General features: G+C 39.8%; 1 protein-coding gene across 2 annotated transcripts in view; it reads left to right on the forward strand.

The window, feature by feature from the left end:
• The window catches only part of Abcc4 (ATP-binding cassette, sub-family C (CFTR/MRP), member 4), a gene marked incomplete at its 5' end in the record, with an annotated part of 227,137 nt that overhangs the window by 107,311 nt on the left and 105,054 nt on the right, over positions 1-14,772 (forward strand). For both annotated transcript variants that reach the window (XM_005374108.2, XM_005374109.2), the window contains 5 exon segments: positions 606-815; positions 2,240-2,380; positions 2,744-2,781; positions 3,156-3,250; positions 4,975-5,121. In XM_005374108.2, coding sequence (XP_005374165.1) covers positions 606-815; positions 2,240-2,380; positions 2,744-2,781; positions 3,156-3,250; positions 4,975-5,121 — 631 coding nt within the window.

The following is a 14,772-nucleotide window of genomic DNA, read 5'->3' on the forward strand; positions in this document are numbered from 1 at the left end:
GCGATGATGTATTTTCAATTTGGAATTTCCTGAGTTTGAGCGGACAGTTTCAAAGTAAAGACTATGAAGAGACAGCTCATGGGGTCTGTGTCCAGGGCTGGTTCACACATGTTCTTGTCTCAGAGTGGGCAAGTGGCCAGGTGGGGCATGTTAAGTGATTCTTACCTAGATATGCTTGTGTCCCTCCCTACCAACCAAGTTTTTTTTTCCCCTGGAATCACATTCCCAATTTACTGTTACTTAAAATCTTACTGCATGAAATTTACCTCAATTTGCATATTCTCCAAAAAGACTGTACAAGGACTCCCACCAACATATCTATGCTTTTTGCTTCGTGAAATACCCATAATAATTTATGTCAGTGGCCTCCATTCTTAACACCAGATCACACATTCCTTTTAGCACCTCATTCCATAGCACCTCCTACAGGATTTGGTAGAATGCAGGGTGTTCAGTTAGCTACTGTTGAATTCTACCATATTTGTCAACTGGGATTCAGATAATCATAATTTAAGACCATTAACCTTTTTTTTTTTATTAGATTAGCCTGGATTAATAGTATCACATGCAAATGTATCCTCTGAAATTCTTAATGTTGATTTTAGGGAGAAACGGTGCAGAAGGGAACTTACACTGAGTTTCTGAAATCTGGAATAGATTTTGGTTCCCTTTTAAAGAAGGACAATGAGGAAGCTGAACAGTCTTCAGTTCCAGGGACTCCAACACGGAGGAATCGAACCTTCTCAGAGTCTTCCATTTGGTCTCAGCAGTCTTCTAGACCCTCTTTGAAAGACGGCGTTCCAGAAGGCCAAGACGTGAGTTCATCTAACGTTATAACCTAACGTGGGGCTCTTGGGGGGCCTCATGAATCTTCGGTCAGCTGTGCTTGTGGCATCCTCCTGTAGCTCTGAGGTTCTTTTCATGCCCAGAAGCTTAATTTGAAGACCCCTTAGCGCATGCCTTGCTGAGGCCTACGTTAAATCAACTACTTGTATGATTTGTTGGCATGTTCTGTCACTGCAGATAGCTGATGATATTCTTTGCCCTGTTTTCAGATGTGGGTCACCAGACCTAATTCCTTGAGCATGATTGACACTTTAGAGTTAATTCCTATCTTTTTTTCCCTTATTCTTCAAGTCTAAGAGCCACAACTTAATTCATCTCCGAATGCCCGGTGGCCAGCATAGGGCCATGAACATCCTTAATTTGTGTGAATCTAAATGTATTCTGCATTCTCAAGGCAGAAATGCATGAGACCTCCCTTTAAAGTAGAGTTATCCCTTGGTATTGATAGGGGATGGATTCCAGAACTCCTGCAGGTACCGAAGCCTGAGCATGTCCAAATCACTTGTATGAAGTAGCATGATATTTGTGTATATGCACATCTTTGCATATACTTTAAGCTATCTCTAGGTTACCTTAATACAGTGTAGGTGCTATATAAGTACTTTTATATTCAATTATTTAAGGAATAATGACAAAGTAAAAAAGTCTGTGCATATTCAGTTGAGGTATAGTTTTTTCCTCTGTTTTTGATCCATGATACAGAACCTGCGATATAGAGATCTGAGTGTATATATGGATATCCCTTGCTATCCAAACCCTCACTATCCAAACTGAGGAGCCTGGATGATTCTTTATAAATGACTGAGATGATAGCTATTCCTTGCTAGCCAAACTCATTACCCAGATGTACAGTTGCAACTCAAGTTACTAGATTTGGCCAACATTTTAGGCTCTACTCTGTTTTATTTGTTGTTGTTTTGGGGTGCTGGTGATGGAATTCAGAACCTCTGCATGCTAAGCACCCCCAGCGTTCTAGCGTATGTTTCCATTCTAGAGTGATGCAAATAATCTAAGTGATACATTAGTTCCACATCATTTTGTTATTTTGGAATAAGCCTCAGCATTTACACTTGCGTTTGAGTGTGTTAGGCATGTGCTGGAAATCACGGTGCTCTACTTAAAGCAAAGCCACACTACAGTGTACAAATGCTGCCCTCTGAGTTCCCATAGTGTCCCTCAAGTGGGATGGCTTGGTCCTGGAGAATGTATTTACAGGTTGGCAGGATAAAACTTGCACACCCTGCTAGGTATCTGCATACCCTACTCCGTGGAGGATGGATCCTTCTAGATTCCTACCAATCACATACAATTTGCCACTTTTCCCACGGCTTTGTTAACAAGATGTACTTGTCAGCTTCTGAAACTATCTTGGGTACTGTTTTGTCTGTTACAGACAGAGAATATACAGGTAACACAACCAGAGGAGAGCCGATCTGAAGGGAAAATTGGCTTCAAAGCCTACAAGAATTACTTCACAGCAGGTGCATCCTGGTTTATCATCATTTTCCTTATTCTGCTAAACATGGCAGCTCAGGTAAATAATATTTGCTTCCTCACATTTGCACACTCACGTTTATGTTGTGGTCATTGCATTCTGCAGTTCACTTGGGATTTGCACTGAAGTGCTGTCTAGGGGGACCAATGTGGGTAATGCTGACAGGGGTTGCCTGTACAGGACAAAGAGCTTCTAGAGAAGAAAGATATGTTATAAAGATTTAAAGGTGTGCTATGTGCTGTCCCCAACCTTGGTTGTCTGGGAAGTTGGGCTGGGCACAAACCCGAGGCAGAGGAACCTCTCAGTTTTCTAGAACCTTCCTTTTGACTACACACTGTCGTGGCATAGAGTTCTGAGTTGAAGTCATGCCAATGCTGGAATTTTTTTGTTCCCTTTCTCCAGGTTGCCTATGTCCTTCAGGACTGGTGGCTTTCCTACTGGTAAGTTATTCCTCCTCTCACCTGAAGTGCCATGAAATCAACACAAAACCTCACTCTTTGAGTTCAAGGGAGAGGTGGAGTTAAGCCTTCTCTTCTAATCCTCACTTAGCTGCCTGAAGAAAAATTAAAGTTCTTGCTGGTGGAGTGTGACCCATAATGGTCTCTATCCATGTCTGATCCTCAGCCGCATATTGGGAACTAAAAGTCACAATTCAAACTGAATTTTTATAAGGCAGATGTGTAAAGGACTTTGTGCACTGGGAGTCATTTTCCAGCACAAAACATTTTCTTCCAACTTGAGGTTCATTTTGTTTTTGGAGTTATCTAAATTCTATCCATAGCTTAATATTTTTTTTTCCTCTCCTGTTCGATAGGGCAAACGAACAAAGTATGCTGAATGTCACTGTACAAGGGGAAGGAAATGTAACTGAGAAGCTAGATCTTAACTGGTACTTGGGAATTTATGCAGGTAAAGTTTAATCATTTGGTCTATTATATGAGAGCCTGAGATGCTTACAATGAGCCAGTGTGAGTAACTGGGGCTTCTAGGAGTAATTCAGTAATGTCTTAACCGATTAGGAGGCTGAGTCGCATTTACTCTGTGAATTAATTAGAATAATTATTTTTAAAATCTACTAGAAGAAAGAGGCTGAATGGAGACTCTTAATTTGCTCTGTACTGGATTTTGAAAGTTAAACTAGGATTGAACATTCAGAAAATCAGCCACTGGAAATACGTGGCCATTGTCTATTCTAATAGGTTGCTTTAGCTAAATCTTATATCATTATATGGCTGGGCAAGGGGATTAGAAACGGATCCCCACCCTGCGGTTCGGATTGTTCCAATTCTGTCTGAATAAACCCTGGCTTTTATTGAACTTGGATGAAATCCTCTGGCAGCGAGGACCCCAAAATAAAAGCATTATACCCTCCCAGGTATGCAAAGCTCCCTTCTCCGCACTGCTCATCTCTCGGGCTTCACTAATTACTTAAGAGGGAAGCTAAGCAGGGAGAAACCCAGTGTCTGGGAATTAGGACTCCTCTTTCTTACCTGGTGATCACAATGTTATCGCATCCCCAACTGTGTGATTAATTTAACATGTGGCTTGCCAGACTAATATTAACACTGCACTCTATTTTTCATAAGAGTGCTTGGAATATATGTAGCATTACATACTTTTTAAAAGGAAATCCTCATCTAAAATTTTAAATATATCCACAGGAAACACTCACAGAAGCTTTCTTCAGAGGTAGAGTGAGTTAGCTTTGTAAGAACCCACTCACTGAAATTTGGCATTTTGTTGATTTCTTGCTAAGAAATCCAAATCCATTAGCTGTTTACTGTCCAAATGGGTGGATGAGCTGAAACCTGAAGGAGAAGGGAACAGGGTTCCATTGTATATTCAGCTAGGGCGGCGGGCTAAGGAAAATGCCTGTTAATGGAGTTTCAGAATTTGAGCAGCTTCCAGAGGTTAAATAATAGTGCTGTGTTGTTACAAGAGGAAATACTTATTCCTAAAGTTATCCCCACTCTAGCAGCTGTGAATTAAAAGGTATTAGGAAAGCAGGGGTTGGGGTTGCGTACTCATTTAATGAGTACGTTTTAATAAAATATATAATTTATTATATTAAAGATACTTTGTGTTTCTATAAATCCGTGGCAGATTAGTTGCTTATTGAGATTATTTTATGTTAAATATAATCTCTATTTTCTTGGAATTCGACTATTGAAGAGCTTTTCCATGTGCAACTTAAAGTGATATTCTCAAATTCTTTAAAGCTCCTTGGGCATTTCCTACAAGGAAAAGGTAAATCATTTCTCCTATCCCCTGTTACTATCACATACTGGTTCCAAAATATACCGGGATGTTAGACAGTGGGGCATGTTGTAAACAGTAAGATTTAGAATATGGAGAATGGGAGGATCAACTACTTAATAATGATTATCTTCTGGGTTTTTAGGAGAACGTGTAAATAAATTAGGAAAGCTTAAGATAAAATTGTAGTTTACACCTCATTTTTCCCCCATGTATCTTTCATTAAGAGAAAAACGAAGTATTTTAATTCTTCTTTGTCAGTGAATCCTGTGCACACATTGTACTTTTGTACTTGTTTTTAGACATTGCCTGACCTGCTTTCGCATCCAAGAAAATGCAGAGATCCTGTGTTTCTGACTGGTGTTTCCTTTTTTCAGGTTTGACTGTAGCTACCGTCCTATTTGGCATAGGAAGATCCCTGTTGATGTTCTACGTCCTTGTTAATTCTTCACAAACTTTGCACAACAAGATGTTCGAGTCGATCCTGAAAGCTCCAGTATTGTTCTTCGATAGAAATCCAGTAGGTAAGTCAGACGCTGCGTGTCTCAGTGTCTGGTTAACACCTTGAGATCTGGAGACACTGTAGTCTTTGAAAATGGAGGTGTCACTGGGAGAAAATCACTGTGGGTGTTGATTCATTTTCTGTGAAAGGCTTTGCTGTTATTTCCTCTACCAGAACTTGCAGAACTCTACGGAACTTGCAGCCTGCATTTTGATGTGTATGTGTGTGGAGCAGTGAATGGGTGTTCGCACTGCAGAATGACTCAGGAGTGCATTTGTTGCATGGTGTATGCAGCATCCCGCCTCCATGCAGATGTGTTTAGATGCGGTTGATTAGTTGCTAAAACACTGAATATGCTCACACTGCATTAGCCAAGATCCCTTCTGGAAGGGTTTCCTTAGAAGCAACGCTCTCTGAGCATGCGACAGCCTATGTGTTCTTTCCTTGGGAGGCCCATCCATTTTTGCTTGCAGTCCCTGAGCTTTTGAATAGGCTTACCTGAAATGGTAATGAAGAGTGAACTAAAACCTAAGATGAATAAAATGTCAGCACATCCTTCAGTAAAGTTTTAAGTTCTGTGTTTTTAAAAACTCTTTTCCTTTCTTCTCTTTGTTTCTGGTGGTTGTTACCATCACCTGTGACCATCTGTTAGCTTTGTGGTCTCAAAGTGGGCTTTGGGTGCATGCCAGAGGCTCAACGGTTCCCACGTGGAGAGCCTCAGTGGCTAGCGTCTCCAGGGGGAGTTTACCTGTTAGTCTCCCTCCGAGTGGTGGAAGCTGCGGCCCTGTACCCCTCTGACACGTCTTGGCTTCTGAAGGTGGGCTCTTTGCCTTGGGTTCCTGAGGAGGGAACCCAAGTCATTGCTGCATACCCTACCCTGGTCAGTTGGGTGGACTTGTGGTAAGACCCAGAGTGGTTTTGTTTGTGGAGATGGCCATTGAAAGAACCTATAGGAGCAGGGCAGCAGCCTGGCTCATGATTAGCTGTGTGACCAAGGCTAAAGCACGTGGACACTGTCAGGAGGCAAATCCCAATGCAGGATGTTGTGGCGAAAGTACAGACCCTGGAGCTGGCTGTCTGGGTTCAGTCTTAGCCCTGGAACCTAAAAGTAATAACTGGTTGTGGTAATGGTAACACTCATGTACTAGTTACTTAACTTCTCTTTGCCTCAGTCTGTTCTGATCTATGAAATGGGAATGCCATAATTACCTACCTTATTGAAATAGCAGGTTAGTGTGTTCCAGTGCTTGAAGCAGCACCTAACCCTATGGTCCCGGGCCCAGCTAATGTGAGCAACAGTGGCGAAGTCTCTGAACTTCTCAATCCTTACCTGTGGGGTGAAATAACTTCCCCTTTTTGGTTTTCTATGGTTGTTCTGAGATTTAAATAAGACTGAAAGCATCTTGAATAGATTCACCCAAGAAATGTTTAGTCTAGGCACCGTGTGAAGTTCAAGGAATTACGCACTGTGGAGACTGCACAAATAACATGATCTGACTGCAGCTGTAGTTAAAGAGTGGAGGACATCTGTACCATTAGGGTTATAAAACTGCTCCACTTTGCCAGTTAATTGGGAAACTATAGACATAACGTGTGAATCCTAGGGGACCCCTGCATTCTCTTGTCATGAGCCTCAGAATGCAGCAGACTACGGTTAACCAGGCCCTTCTCGGCCAAGACCCAAGGCTTTCCCTCATGCTGATTTGTTTATTATGTGGGACTTTGGGGCCAGCTCAATCTGGGCGCTCACTAATCTTATATCAGCACGTGGACATTCATCTTGCTGTCCCCTGCTCTATCTGTTGCATCTTCAGTGAACTAGGGACTTGTATGAATATTCTAGATAGGCCTTGTTTGCCCAGTATGTTTAGAAGTGAATTACTTACTCTTTCAGTGGTACGTTTAAAATAAATGAAAACTATGTTTTAGATTTCTCTTTTCACTTGGATAAAATGCTTGCACTTTTGTCAGTGATGAACATCCCAAAGCTAAATTATACCCAATAGTTTAGTTTATTCATTTACATACTGTCATGGTTCTGGAATAGTTATTAAAAGGCTCACCTCTGGGGTAGCAAGGTAGCACACTCTGTCTTTCACTACTGTTCAGTGTGCATGTTAAGTGTGTAGAAGCCACCAGCTTCCTGCCCTGACCTCCTTCTGAGTGACAGCACATGTTCTCTGAGCAGCATAAGGAGACAAGAAACGTAGGTGCTTTCTTCTTAGTACCGAGTTCAGAGCAAGCTCTCACGGGAGCCCCGGGGTCAGAAAGTTTCCTATGAGCAGCCCCCTGACATCCTCCCAGGGAACAGGAAGAACACTTGCCTGGTGTGGTGTCCAGGAGGCCATTGCAGGATGAGAGTGGCAGCCAAACTAAGCTCTAGGTTGAGCTCTGATCAGTTTTCCATCCCCAGGGCCCACAGCCGGGCCCTAGGCCTGACCAGACAGAGTGCCCTTCTCTCTCCTTCTCCAGGTGCCATTTGGGCAGGGATATTCTCAGCAACCCTGCCCTGGAATGTAGGAGTAACTTTTCCACCTTCCACGAGTTCTCTGGCCATCGTGCTGGCCCGCCTCCTGTTTCTTCCTAGACCCTCCTCCCTATTGCTAATCAGCGGGAGATCTGGTGTGTTTTGTTTGTTTGATTGGTTTTTTGAGACAGGGTCTTGCTTCATAGTGCAGGCTGGGCTTAAATTCACTATGTAGGCCAGGCTGGCCTCAGACTGTCTGTGATCTTCCTGCCTCAGCCTCCTGAGTCCTGGGATTCCAGACATGCACCACCACGCCCAGCCCCAGTGCATTTTGGTAATGGTTTATGTGTGTCTATTACGGACACTCGTATTTTCAGCAGTGTCCACATTTCCTCCACAGTTTGATCATGACCTCAGTCGGATAGTGCATTTCACACATTATCTGATGCTGTTAGTTACATCCGCCTCTTTCTCAGCAAAATTTGTTTTCACTCTTAGCCCTGTTGCAGTTCAATCACATCTGAATTAACGGGTCACGCAAATCCCAGGTCAACAATAAATCATTCAGAATTTAAGAGCTGATTTCTCTTTTAAATGGAAATCAGGTTTGCATTGCGTGGGCCAGATCCTTGCTACTTTTGAATTCGGCACAAGGAGGCAGTAGGCTCTGCAGAATGCAGGGACAGTCAGCGCACGCCTGGGAAAAACCCAGGTTTGATTTTAAACCTTTCTCGGAAATCCTATTTTTATGGCATGGGTCTTTGTACCTTGATATGTACTCACAGGGACTTTTAAAAGCATTTTCTTTACTTTTTGAAACATTAAAATGTGTTAAGGAAATACTAAGATCTTGTCCTGGAAAGCCTTGCGTTTCATATGAGGTATTTGGGTTCCACATTAATACTTTGCCTTGTAGAAACTGGAGTTGGCAGACCGGACTTCTTAGCTGCATGTATCTTAATTCCTAAAAGATACACTCTGGGTGCTCATATGACCCGGTTCTACTTCCTTTGAAATGTGAGTTTAGGAGAAAGAAAACCAGTTTCTTGAGTTTTCATCCACACCATGAGAGTCAGCAGAAACCTTTTATCCTGTCAAGTTTCTCAGCGCCCCCACCTTCCCTTGGTGATCGGACGAGTGGCTAGTTGTCCTACCTTCGCTTATCTAATTATGGTGACATAAAACGTGGCCAGCTATACTGATGTTAGTGGGCTCCAGATAAATATCTGTTTGCTTTTAACTCTGTAAAATCAGGTGTAAAGAACTGAGCCACTGGTGTCGGTAGATGTGGGTGTTTTTTTCTCTTGGGAAGTACAGAGTTTATCTTGGGTTATAACCTATTTGTTCATTCACACCATTAGTTTTTCTGTAGTGTGTGTGTATGCTCATTTATGCATTCCACACGGTAGAGAAAGTACAAATTTATATCATCATCTTTTCTTTATGACTTGATTTAGATGAGAACTAAGACACTAGAAAAAGAAAACAAAAAAAAAAAGAAACATGCTGACTTCTGTTGTATTTTAATTGTTTTTCCCCGAAGGTGCTTGTAGTCTCTATGGCATGCAACACAAGCAGTAGTAGCCTAGATTTTTGAGGCAGACATTCTCATAACCTCCTTAATCAAAAATCTAGAGTTGCCCTAATCCCAGTTCCCAGCCCAACTGAGCGGGAAATTAGGCTCTGTAGGTGAGTTTCTGAACGTAAAATATCCTGAATCAGGATGTGCATCTTAGAGGGGCTGGGAGGAGGAGGAGGGAGGACTATTGTTCCCTTTCTGTAACCTGGAAGGGGACTCCTGAATTCACTGCAAGTTACTAAATAACTTGCAAACAAGGGGAAAGTGAATTGAAAGTAACATGGTGAGCTTTTTGTGTTATCAGAAAGACTCTTGGTATACTACTTACAAAATCAGTTGCAAACATACAGCTGCCTTGCCAGAAAAGAAAAGTCATCAATAGTGAAGCACTCTAATTGCAGGGATGCCTATCTGTTTATTCAGTTCAAATGACCACTGGAGTTTGTGCTAAATGCATATTTTAACAAGTGTAATATTTCAGCACTGTCAAAATTACCTTGACAATAATAGGCCTGTTAAATTATAGCTCTATAAGTTCGGAGGTAAAATGGCTCTGCTTAGCACACATTAATCTATGCCTGTTCACACAAGTGCTTGTGCTGAGCAGGTAGCATGTTTGAACAAGAAATACTGGTCTTAAAACCTCTGATTTATGGTAGGTGTTGTTTTGACGCAGCGTCATTCAGACGATTTACAAGGCAAGGCTTCATGTTAAAATATCTCACCAGTGTCATCATTCGTCACTGACATAAATATTCAGTAGTGTTGCTGGAAAATTGGTAATATGCCCATTCATGCCAAATCACTCGCTGTGTTTCCTTTCAAGTGAGATCTGCTGTGGATATGGTTAAAAGAAGCTATGGTTTTTCTTCCTTGAGAGCAGATGAGCTGTAAGAAATTGAGAATAAGAGTAACTGTCCTGACAGCTTTCATGTACTCATTTTGCCTATGTTGTTTTTAATTCTGGCATAAGTCCTACAGGCTTTTTCTTCCCCTTTCTTCGCTTGTGCACATTGTAAAGAACATATTTATATGTACATTAGTTAGTTTAAGAGGCTTTTTCTATTCAAAGGGTGAAGTTAGTCATCATCTGAAAGGCTTTGTTGCAAAACAAAAACACACATTTCCCCTTTCATTTTTCCTTGTTAATAATAACAAATGCAAGTGACTCTAAAGGAAATAACACAAAAGATTGCATCAATCATAATGATTCTCAATAGCCACATAAATATTTTTTTTTCAGCTTTGAATGAAGCAGCTAATGGTTTGAAGTAGGTGTGGTAATTAAATCCTGTCTAGTCACATATTAAAAATAATGTTTTTTCACATAACAATGGTTATATGTACTTAAACTCTTATCAGGGGTGATATTAAGTGATATTTTATGGGAGTTGCTCATTTACTGCTAATAATATGATAAAAGCTTTTGTTATGAGTTTAAATAGTTACAGAGTTACATATATTTGATTGTTATTGTTGTCAGTAATCTCTATAAACACAATCATTATAGCACTTGTCTACAGCTGGTAAATACTACGCCGGTTTAGCGTACGTTTTAAATCTATTAGAATGTTCCCATTACTCTTTATTCCTGTTTTTGTCTCCATAATAAATCATACATGGAAACACTGGGAACTTCATAGCAGAGAAAGCATTGTGTTCATAGTTGTCCAATAAAATGTTGAAAAGATAAGATTTGGGGAGTTGGTACCTGGTTTAAAATGATAATCCTGTAATATTTGAAGAAATTATAAGGACAGTGTTTTGCTTCACTGTTTTATTTTTCTCCAGTCATGTGTCTAGTAAGTGGTATACATATTTATATCTTATCTCCACCCCTTTATTGTAGACTTTTTTTTTTGCCATGAAGACACTAGAAAAAACCCTACAAATTTATAACATTGAATCTGTGATGGTTATTTCACATGCAGTTTAGTTTTTCTAGTCAGAATTTTTCTAGTACTTAACAAAATTGTGGTTACACGCTAATGTAGGTAATTAGGTATTTGCCACCTGAATCTTTTTTTATCTCTATACTTCCTATTCTGTCAGAATTAAGTTCTCTACTTCTGATGTGTGTGGCTGTGACGTTATTGTCCAAGCTCTGAAGTTTTCATTGATGTAGTATCTGTGCTGTCTTAGCCCTCAGCTAATGCAGAGCTAGGCATTCTCTGGTATCCTAGTGTCTGGTGTTAGTACTTGCAGTACTTGGGATTACCTGGATGTGTGATTGATAGTAATTCAGTGTTGTCATTTTAAAAGGTTTCCTCCCTACTAGTTAGTTCAGCATTGCAGTTCCTTGTGTCTGTCAGGAATGTATCAAAGTGTCTTTAGGACATAGTTCTTTGGTTTTGTGCAACCATTTAAAGAGCAAACGAAATGGTATTTTTGGGCCAACTTCAACATGAGTAACTATTGGTAAGTGTATTACTGAGAGCTTAATAGGAGTAACACATAGTTTTCGGATGCCAAGTGGAAGTCAGTGTAGGCTGGCTCGATTGAATTCCATTCTGTTTTGCTGTAAAGTTAAGTGCTTCAAATCAAAGACTTGATTTTGAAGCTCTCACATAACACCATTGGAGAGTGCTGATTTTCATTTATGGCTGGAGTTTCTGTGTTCAGTTACTTCATCTTTTTCTGTTGCAAAATTTATGTATTTTGCTGTGAAGAAACTGGAACAAAAATTTGACTATTTATAACAGTTGAGTCTGTGACATTTTATTTCATAGAAAGTTAAAAGTTTCGATCAAAGTTTTGATTGCCTGTATCAAAATTATAGTTACCTTATAACATAGGTAATTGTGTGTACAGCTGTGTCTTTGATTGGCCTTGTGCTCTGGTACTTTGGAGCTTATCAGCTGATTTATTACTGCATCTTAGAACCCAGGGTTGGTCGCATTGTAGCTGTTGAGTAAATACTTGTTGGGCACTTAGAACAAGGGAAGGTTTCAGGAATATATTTGCATCTCTCTAAGTGACACCCATAAATGAACAGTGGAACTTCACAGTATTGAAATAAAAGTAGGGCCCTTTTGTCCTACTGTTGGTGTTTATATTAATTTGGTTTCTTCCCTATAATTATTTTTCAAAAATATGACTTGTAATAGATTATTTATGGCAGACTTTGTTTCCAGTATATGATGGCTTGGAGAGAAAAATGTACATTGGTTCTTTGGAAGCTGTGATTCATGGAACTGTACTACACATGGTTCCCCTGTTGTTGACCAATCAAGGAAATGAAACTGTCAAATATCTAATGAGTTTCCTGGGATTTCAATATGCATTGACGGATACTTTCAGCTCTTCTCTGAGTTACGCACTTGGTACTTCAGAGTTTTGCCTAAGGAACTAGAGGCCCCTAAGAAGTAGAGAGGAGGAATTAATCCATTTTAAGACATCAGTAAACATTTTTAAGCTGTAACTGGCAGGGACTTGAGACATAGGTTGAGATGCTGAGTTGCTCCAGCTATGGGAGGACAGCTTTGTGATAGCTGAGCCAGTCCTCACATCACTTGTCTTGTCCTTGGGTTCCTAATAGGTAGAAAGAGTGGCTTTTCCCCTCATCAGTTGTACATTGGTCATCCTAGTTGTCTCCTGTGATCCCAAGAATTGGGGCACAAAGTTCCTGCCTTCAAAGGTATTTGCAAACATAAATACAGAGAATGGACTATTTCCAGAAACTGTACTTCACTTGTATTTCTGTGATTTCATGTGGAAAAGATACGGCTAAAAACTGAAGACAGCTGCAGAATGGCGATCTAGATGCATACACACAATGCACAAACTTACAAACGCAACCTGATTGTGTATACCTTCTGCATAATCAGTTATGCAAGTGATTGGCATTGGTTTTATAAAATTTCCAAAAACAATTCTGTTGGTACTTCAAGGTGAATTGTTTGTAAACTGAAATCACACCAGTGGGAGTATGAGAGGAGTTTAGGAAACCAGAGGAAGTGATTCTTTATTTAAGATCACAATCTCTAAATGTATAGCAGACTCAACACAGTTTCTAACCAGACTCTTGACTGCCTTCAAATGATTTCCTGACCCTTTGAGGAATGTCTGGATACTATAGCTTATCTTGGAAAACTGGTAGGGAATTCCATTGTTGCTGTTTATGAGGACCTATGTGCTCTTTGGGCTTTCAGAAGTCTCCAAGAGAGCATGAGTAGTGATGTCTCCTGTATAAGGAATGTTTCCGTGGAATTAACCACGATCGATTTGAATGTTCTCATTCTTAGTAACCAGGATTAATCTTTGAGAAATTTCCTGATGTAAGTAGAAGCCCTTTAATATCTAAAGAAAGACTTGACAAGCTTCAAAGTACATTTTGAGTGGAAGCTTATTAAGATACTGTGATTGTAAGGAAAGCTATCATCAAATCAAGTTTTCTGTTCTGGAAATACTTTCATTTCTCTTCGCATTTGCATTTTAATAGATTGTATCACATGGGTAAATGTTTCAACCTCTTGAACACCTGGGAAGTCTATTTTAGACATGTTCTAGTGTTTAGAAATCTTTAGCCAGACATTATTCTAAACACAGTCACGCTCATCATGATAGGAAAATCCTGCCTGCAGGTCTGCTGCTGGTAAAGTACTCCATGGTGCAAGCTTGTTGTGAAAACACCCTTAGAAACCAGTGTCTGCCCTGGTGGATTTGCAGCCTGAGTCCCTGATTTCAGGATATTTAAGTCAATAATTACTGATTTCTCTCTGAACTTCAAGTGGAAGTTTCTAGAAGAGTTCTTTTTATTCAGAGACTCATCTTCCTGCACATTCTGCTTGATTAAAACATATAATTGGTATGGAGATTTTTGAAGGTGGGAAGAGAACAGCAGTGCAACACAGTTCTTTTTGTTTTACATGAAGATATTTGTGAAGATACCACAGTGTAAGTTGATTTGTCTTTAAATGTGTTTTCTCACATGTATAATTCCGTATACCTGGATCAGCAAGAGTGCTATAAGGTAGAATCATACACTTTGTTTTTTTAAAATAACATTCAAATACTTAAGGTATGAAGAAAATGGTTGCTTTCATATAGGTAGCTACTGTTTAAAACATTTTTTTAAAAAATATTTTTTCTGCTATTGGTGTCGGAATACCTGAGGCACATAAAATTTATTTCCTTTGAGGGAACTATAAATTTATTCTCTATTTAGAGAATAAAGTGGTAGTGCTATCTTAAAATTATATCTGATACTAATATAAATCTTCTCTATATTTTCCCTATTAGCATAAAAATTAAAAAGTCAGATCTGGTTTAATGAATTATATTATCATCAGAAATATTTCTTATTGGTGCCAACTTTTTAAAGTTAGCCTTGAAATGGTCTTGTAAGTGAAAGGGACATTAACACATGTTTCAGAATGATGAAAATTGTGTTACTAGAAAACTGTTCTTCCTTGACTTCAAGATTAAACAAATAGTTGTTGATGGAAATAGCCAGCATAATAAAAGGGAACACCTGTCTAGTCCAGACATCGCTCTGGTTATCACAATCAGATGAGCTGCTATTAAGGAATTGTCAAGCCAGATACCAGGTGAGTAGATCTAAGTCATACATTACAGAATTTCAAAAACTCAGTGGAAGAAGTTGAGTTCCCCTTTGTTCCGCCTTT

Source organism: Chinchilla lanigera, unplaced genomic scaffold (genome assembly GCF_000276665.1).
Source record: "Chinchilla lanigera isolate Chin_1 unplaced genomic scaffold, ChiLan1.0 scaffold00003, whole genome shotgun sequence".
NCBI lineage: Eukaryota > Metazoa > Chordata > Mammalia > Rodentia > Chinchillidae > Chinchilla > Chinchilla lanigera.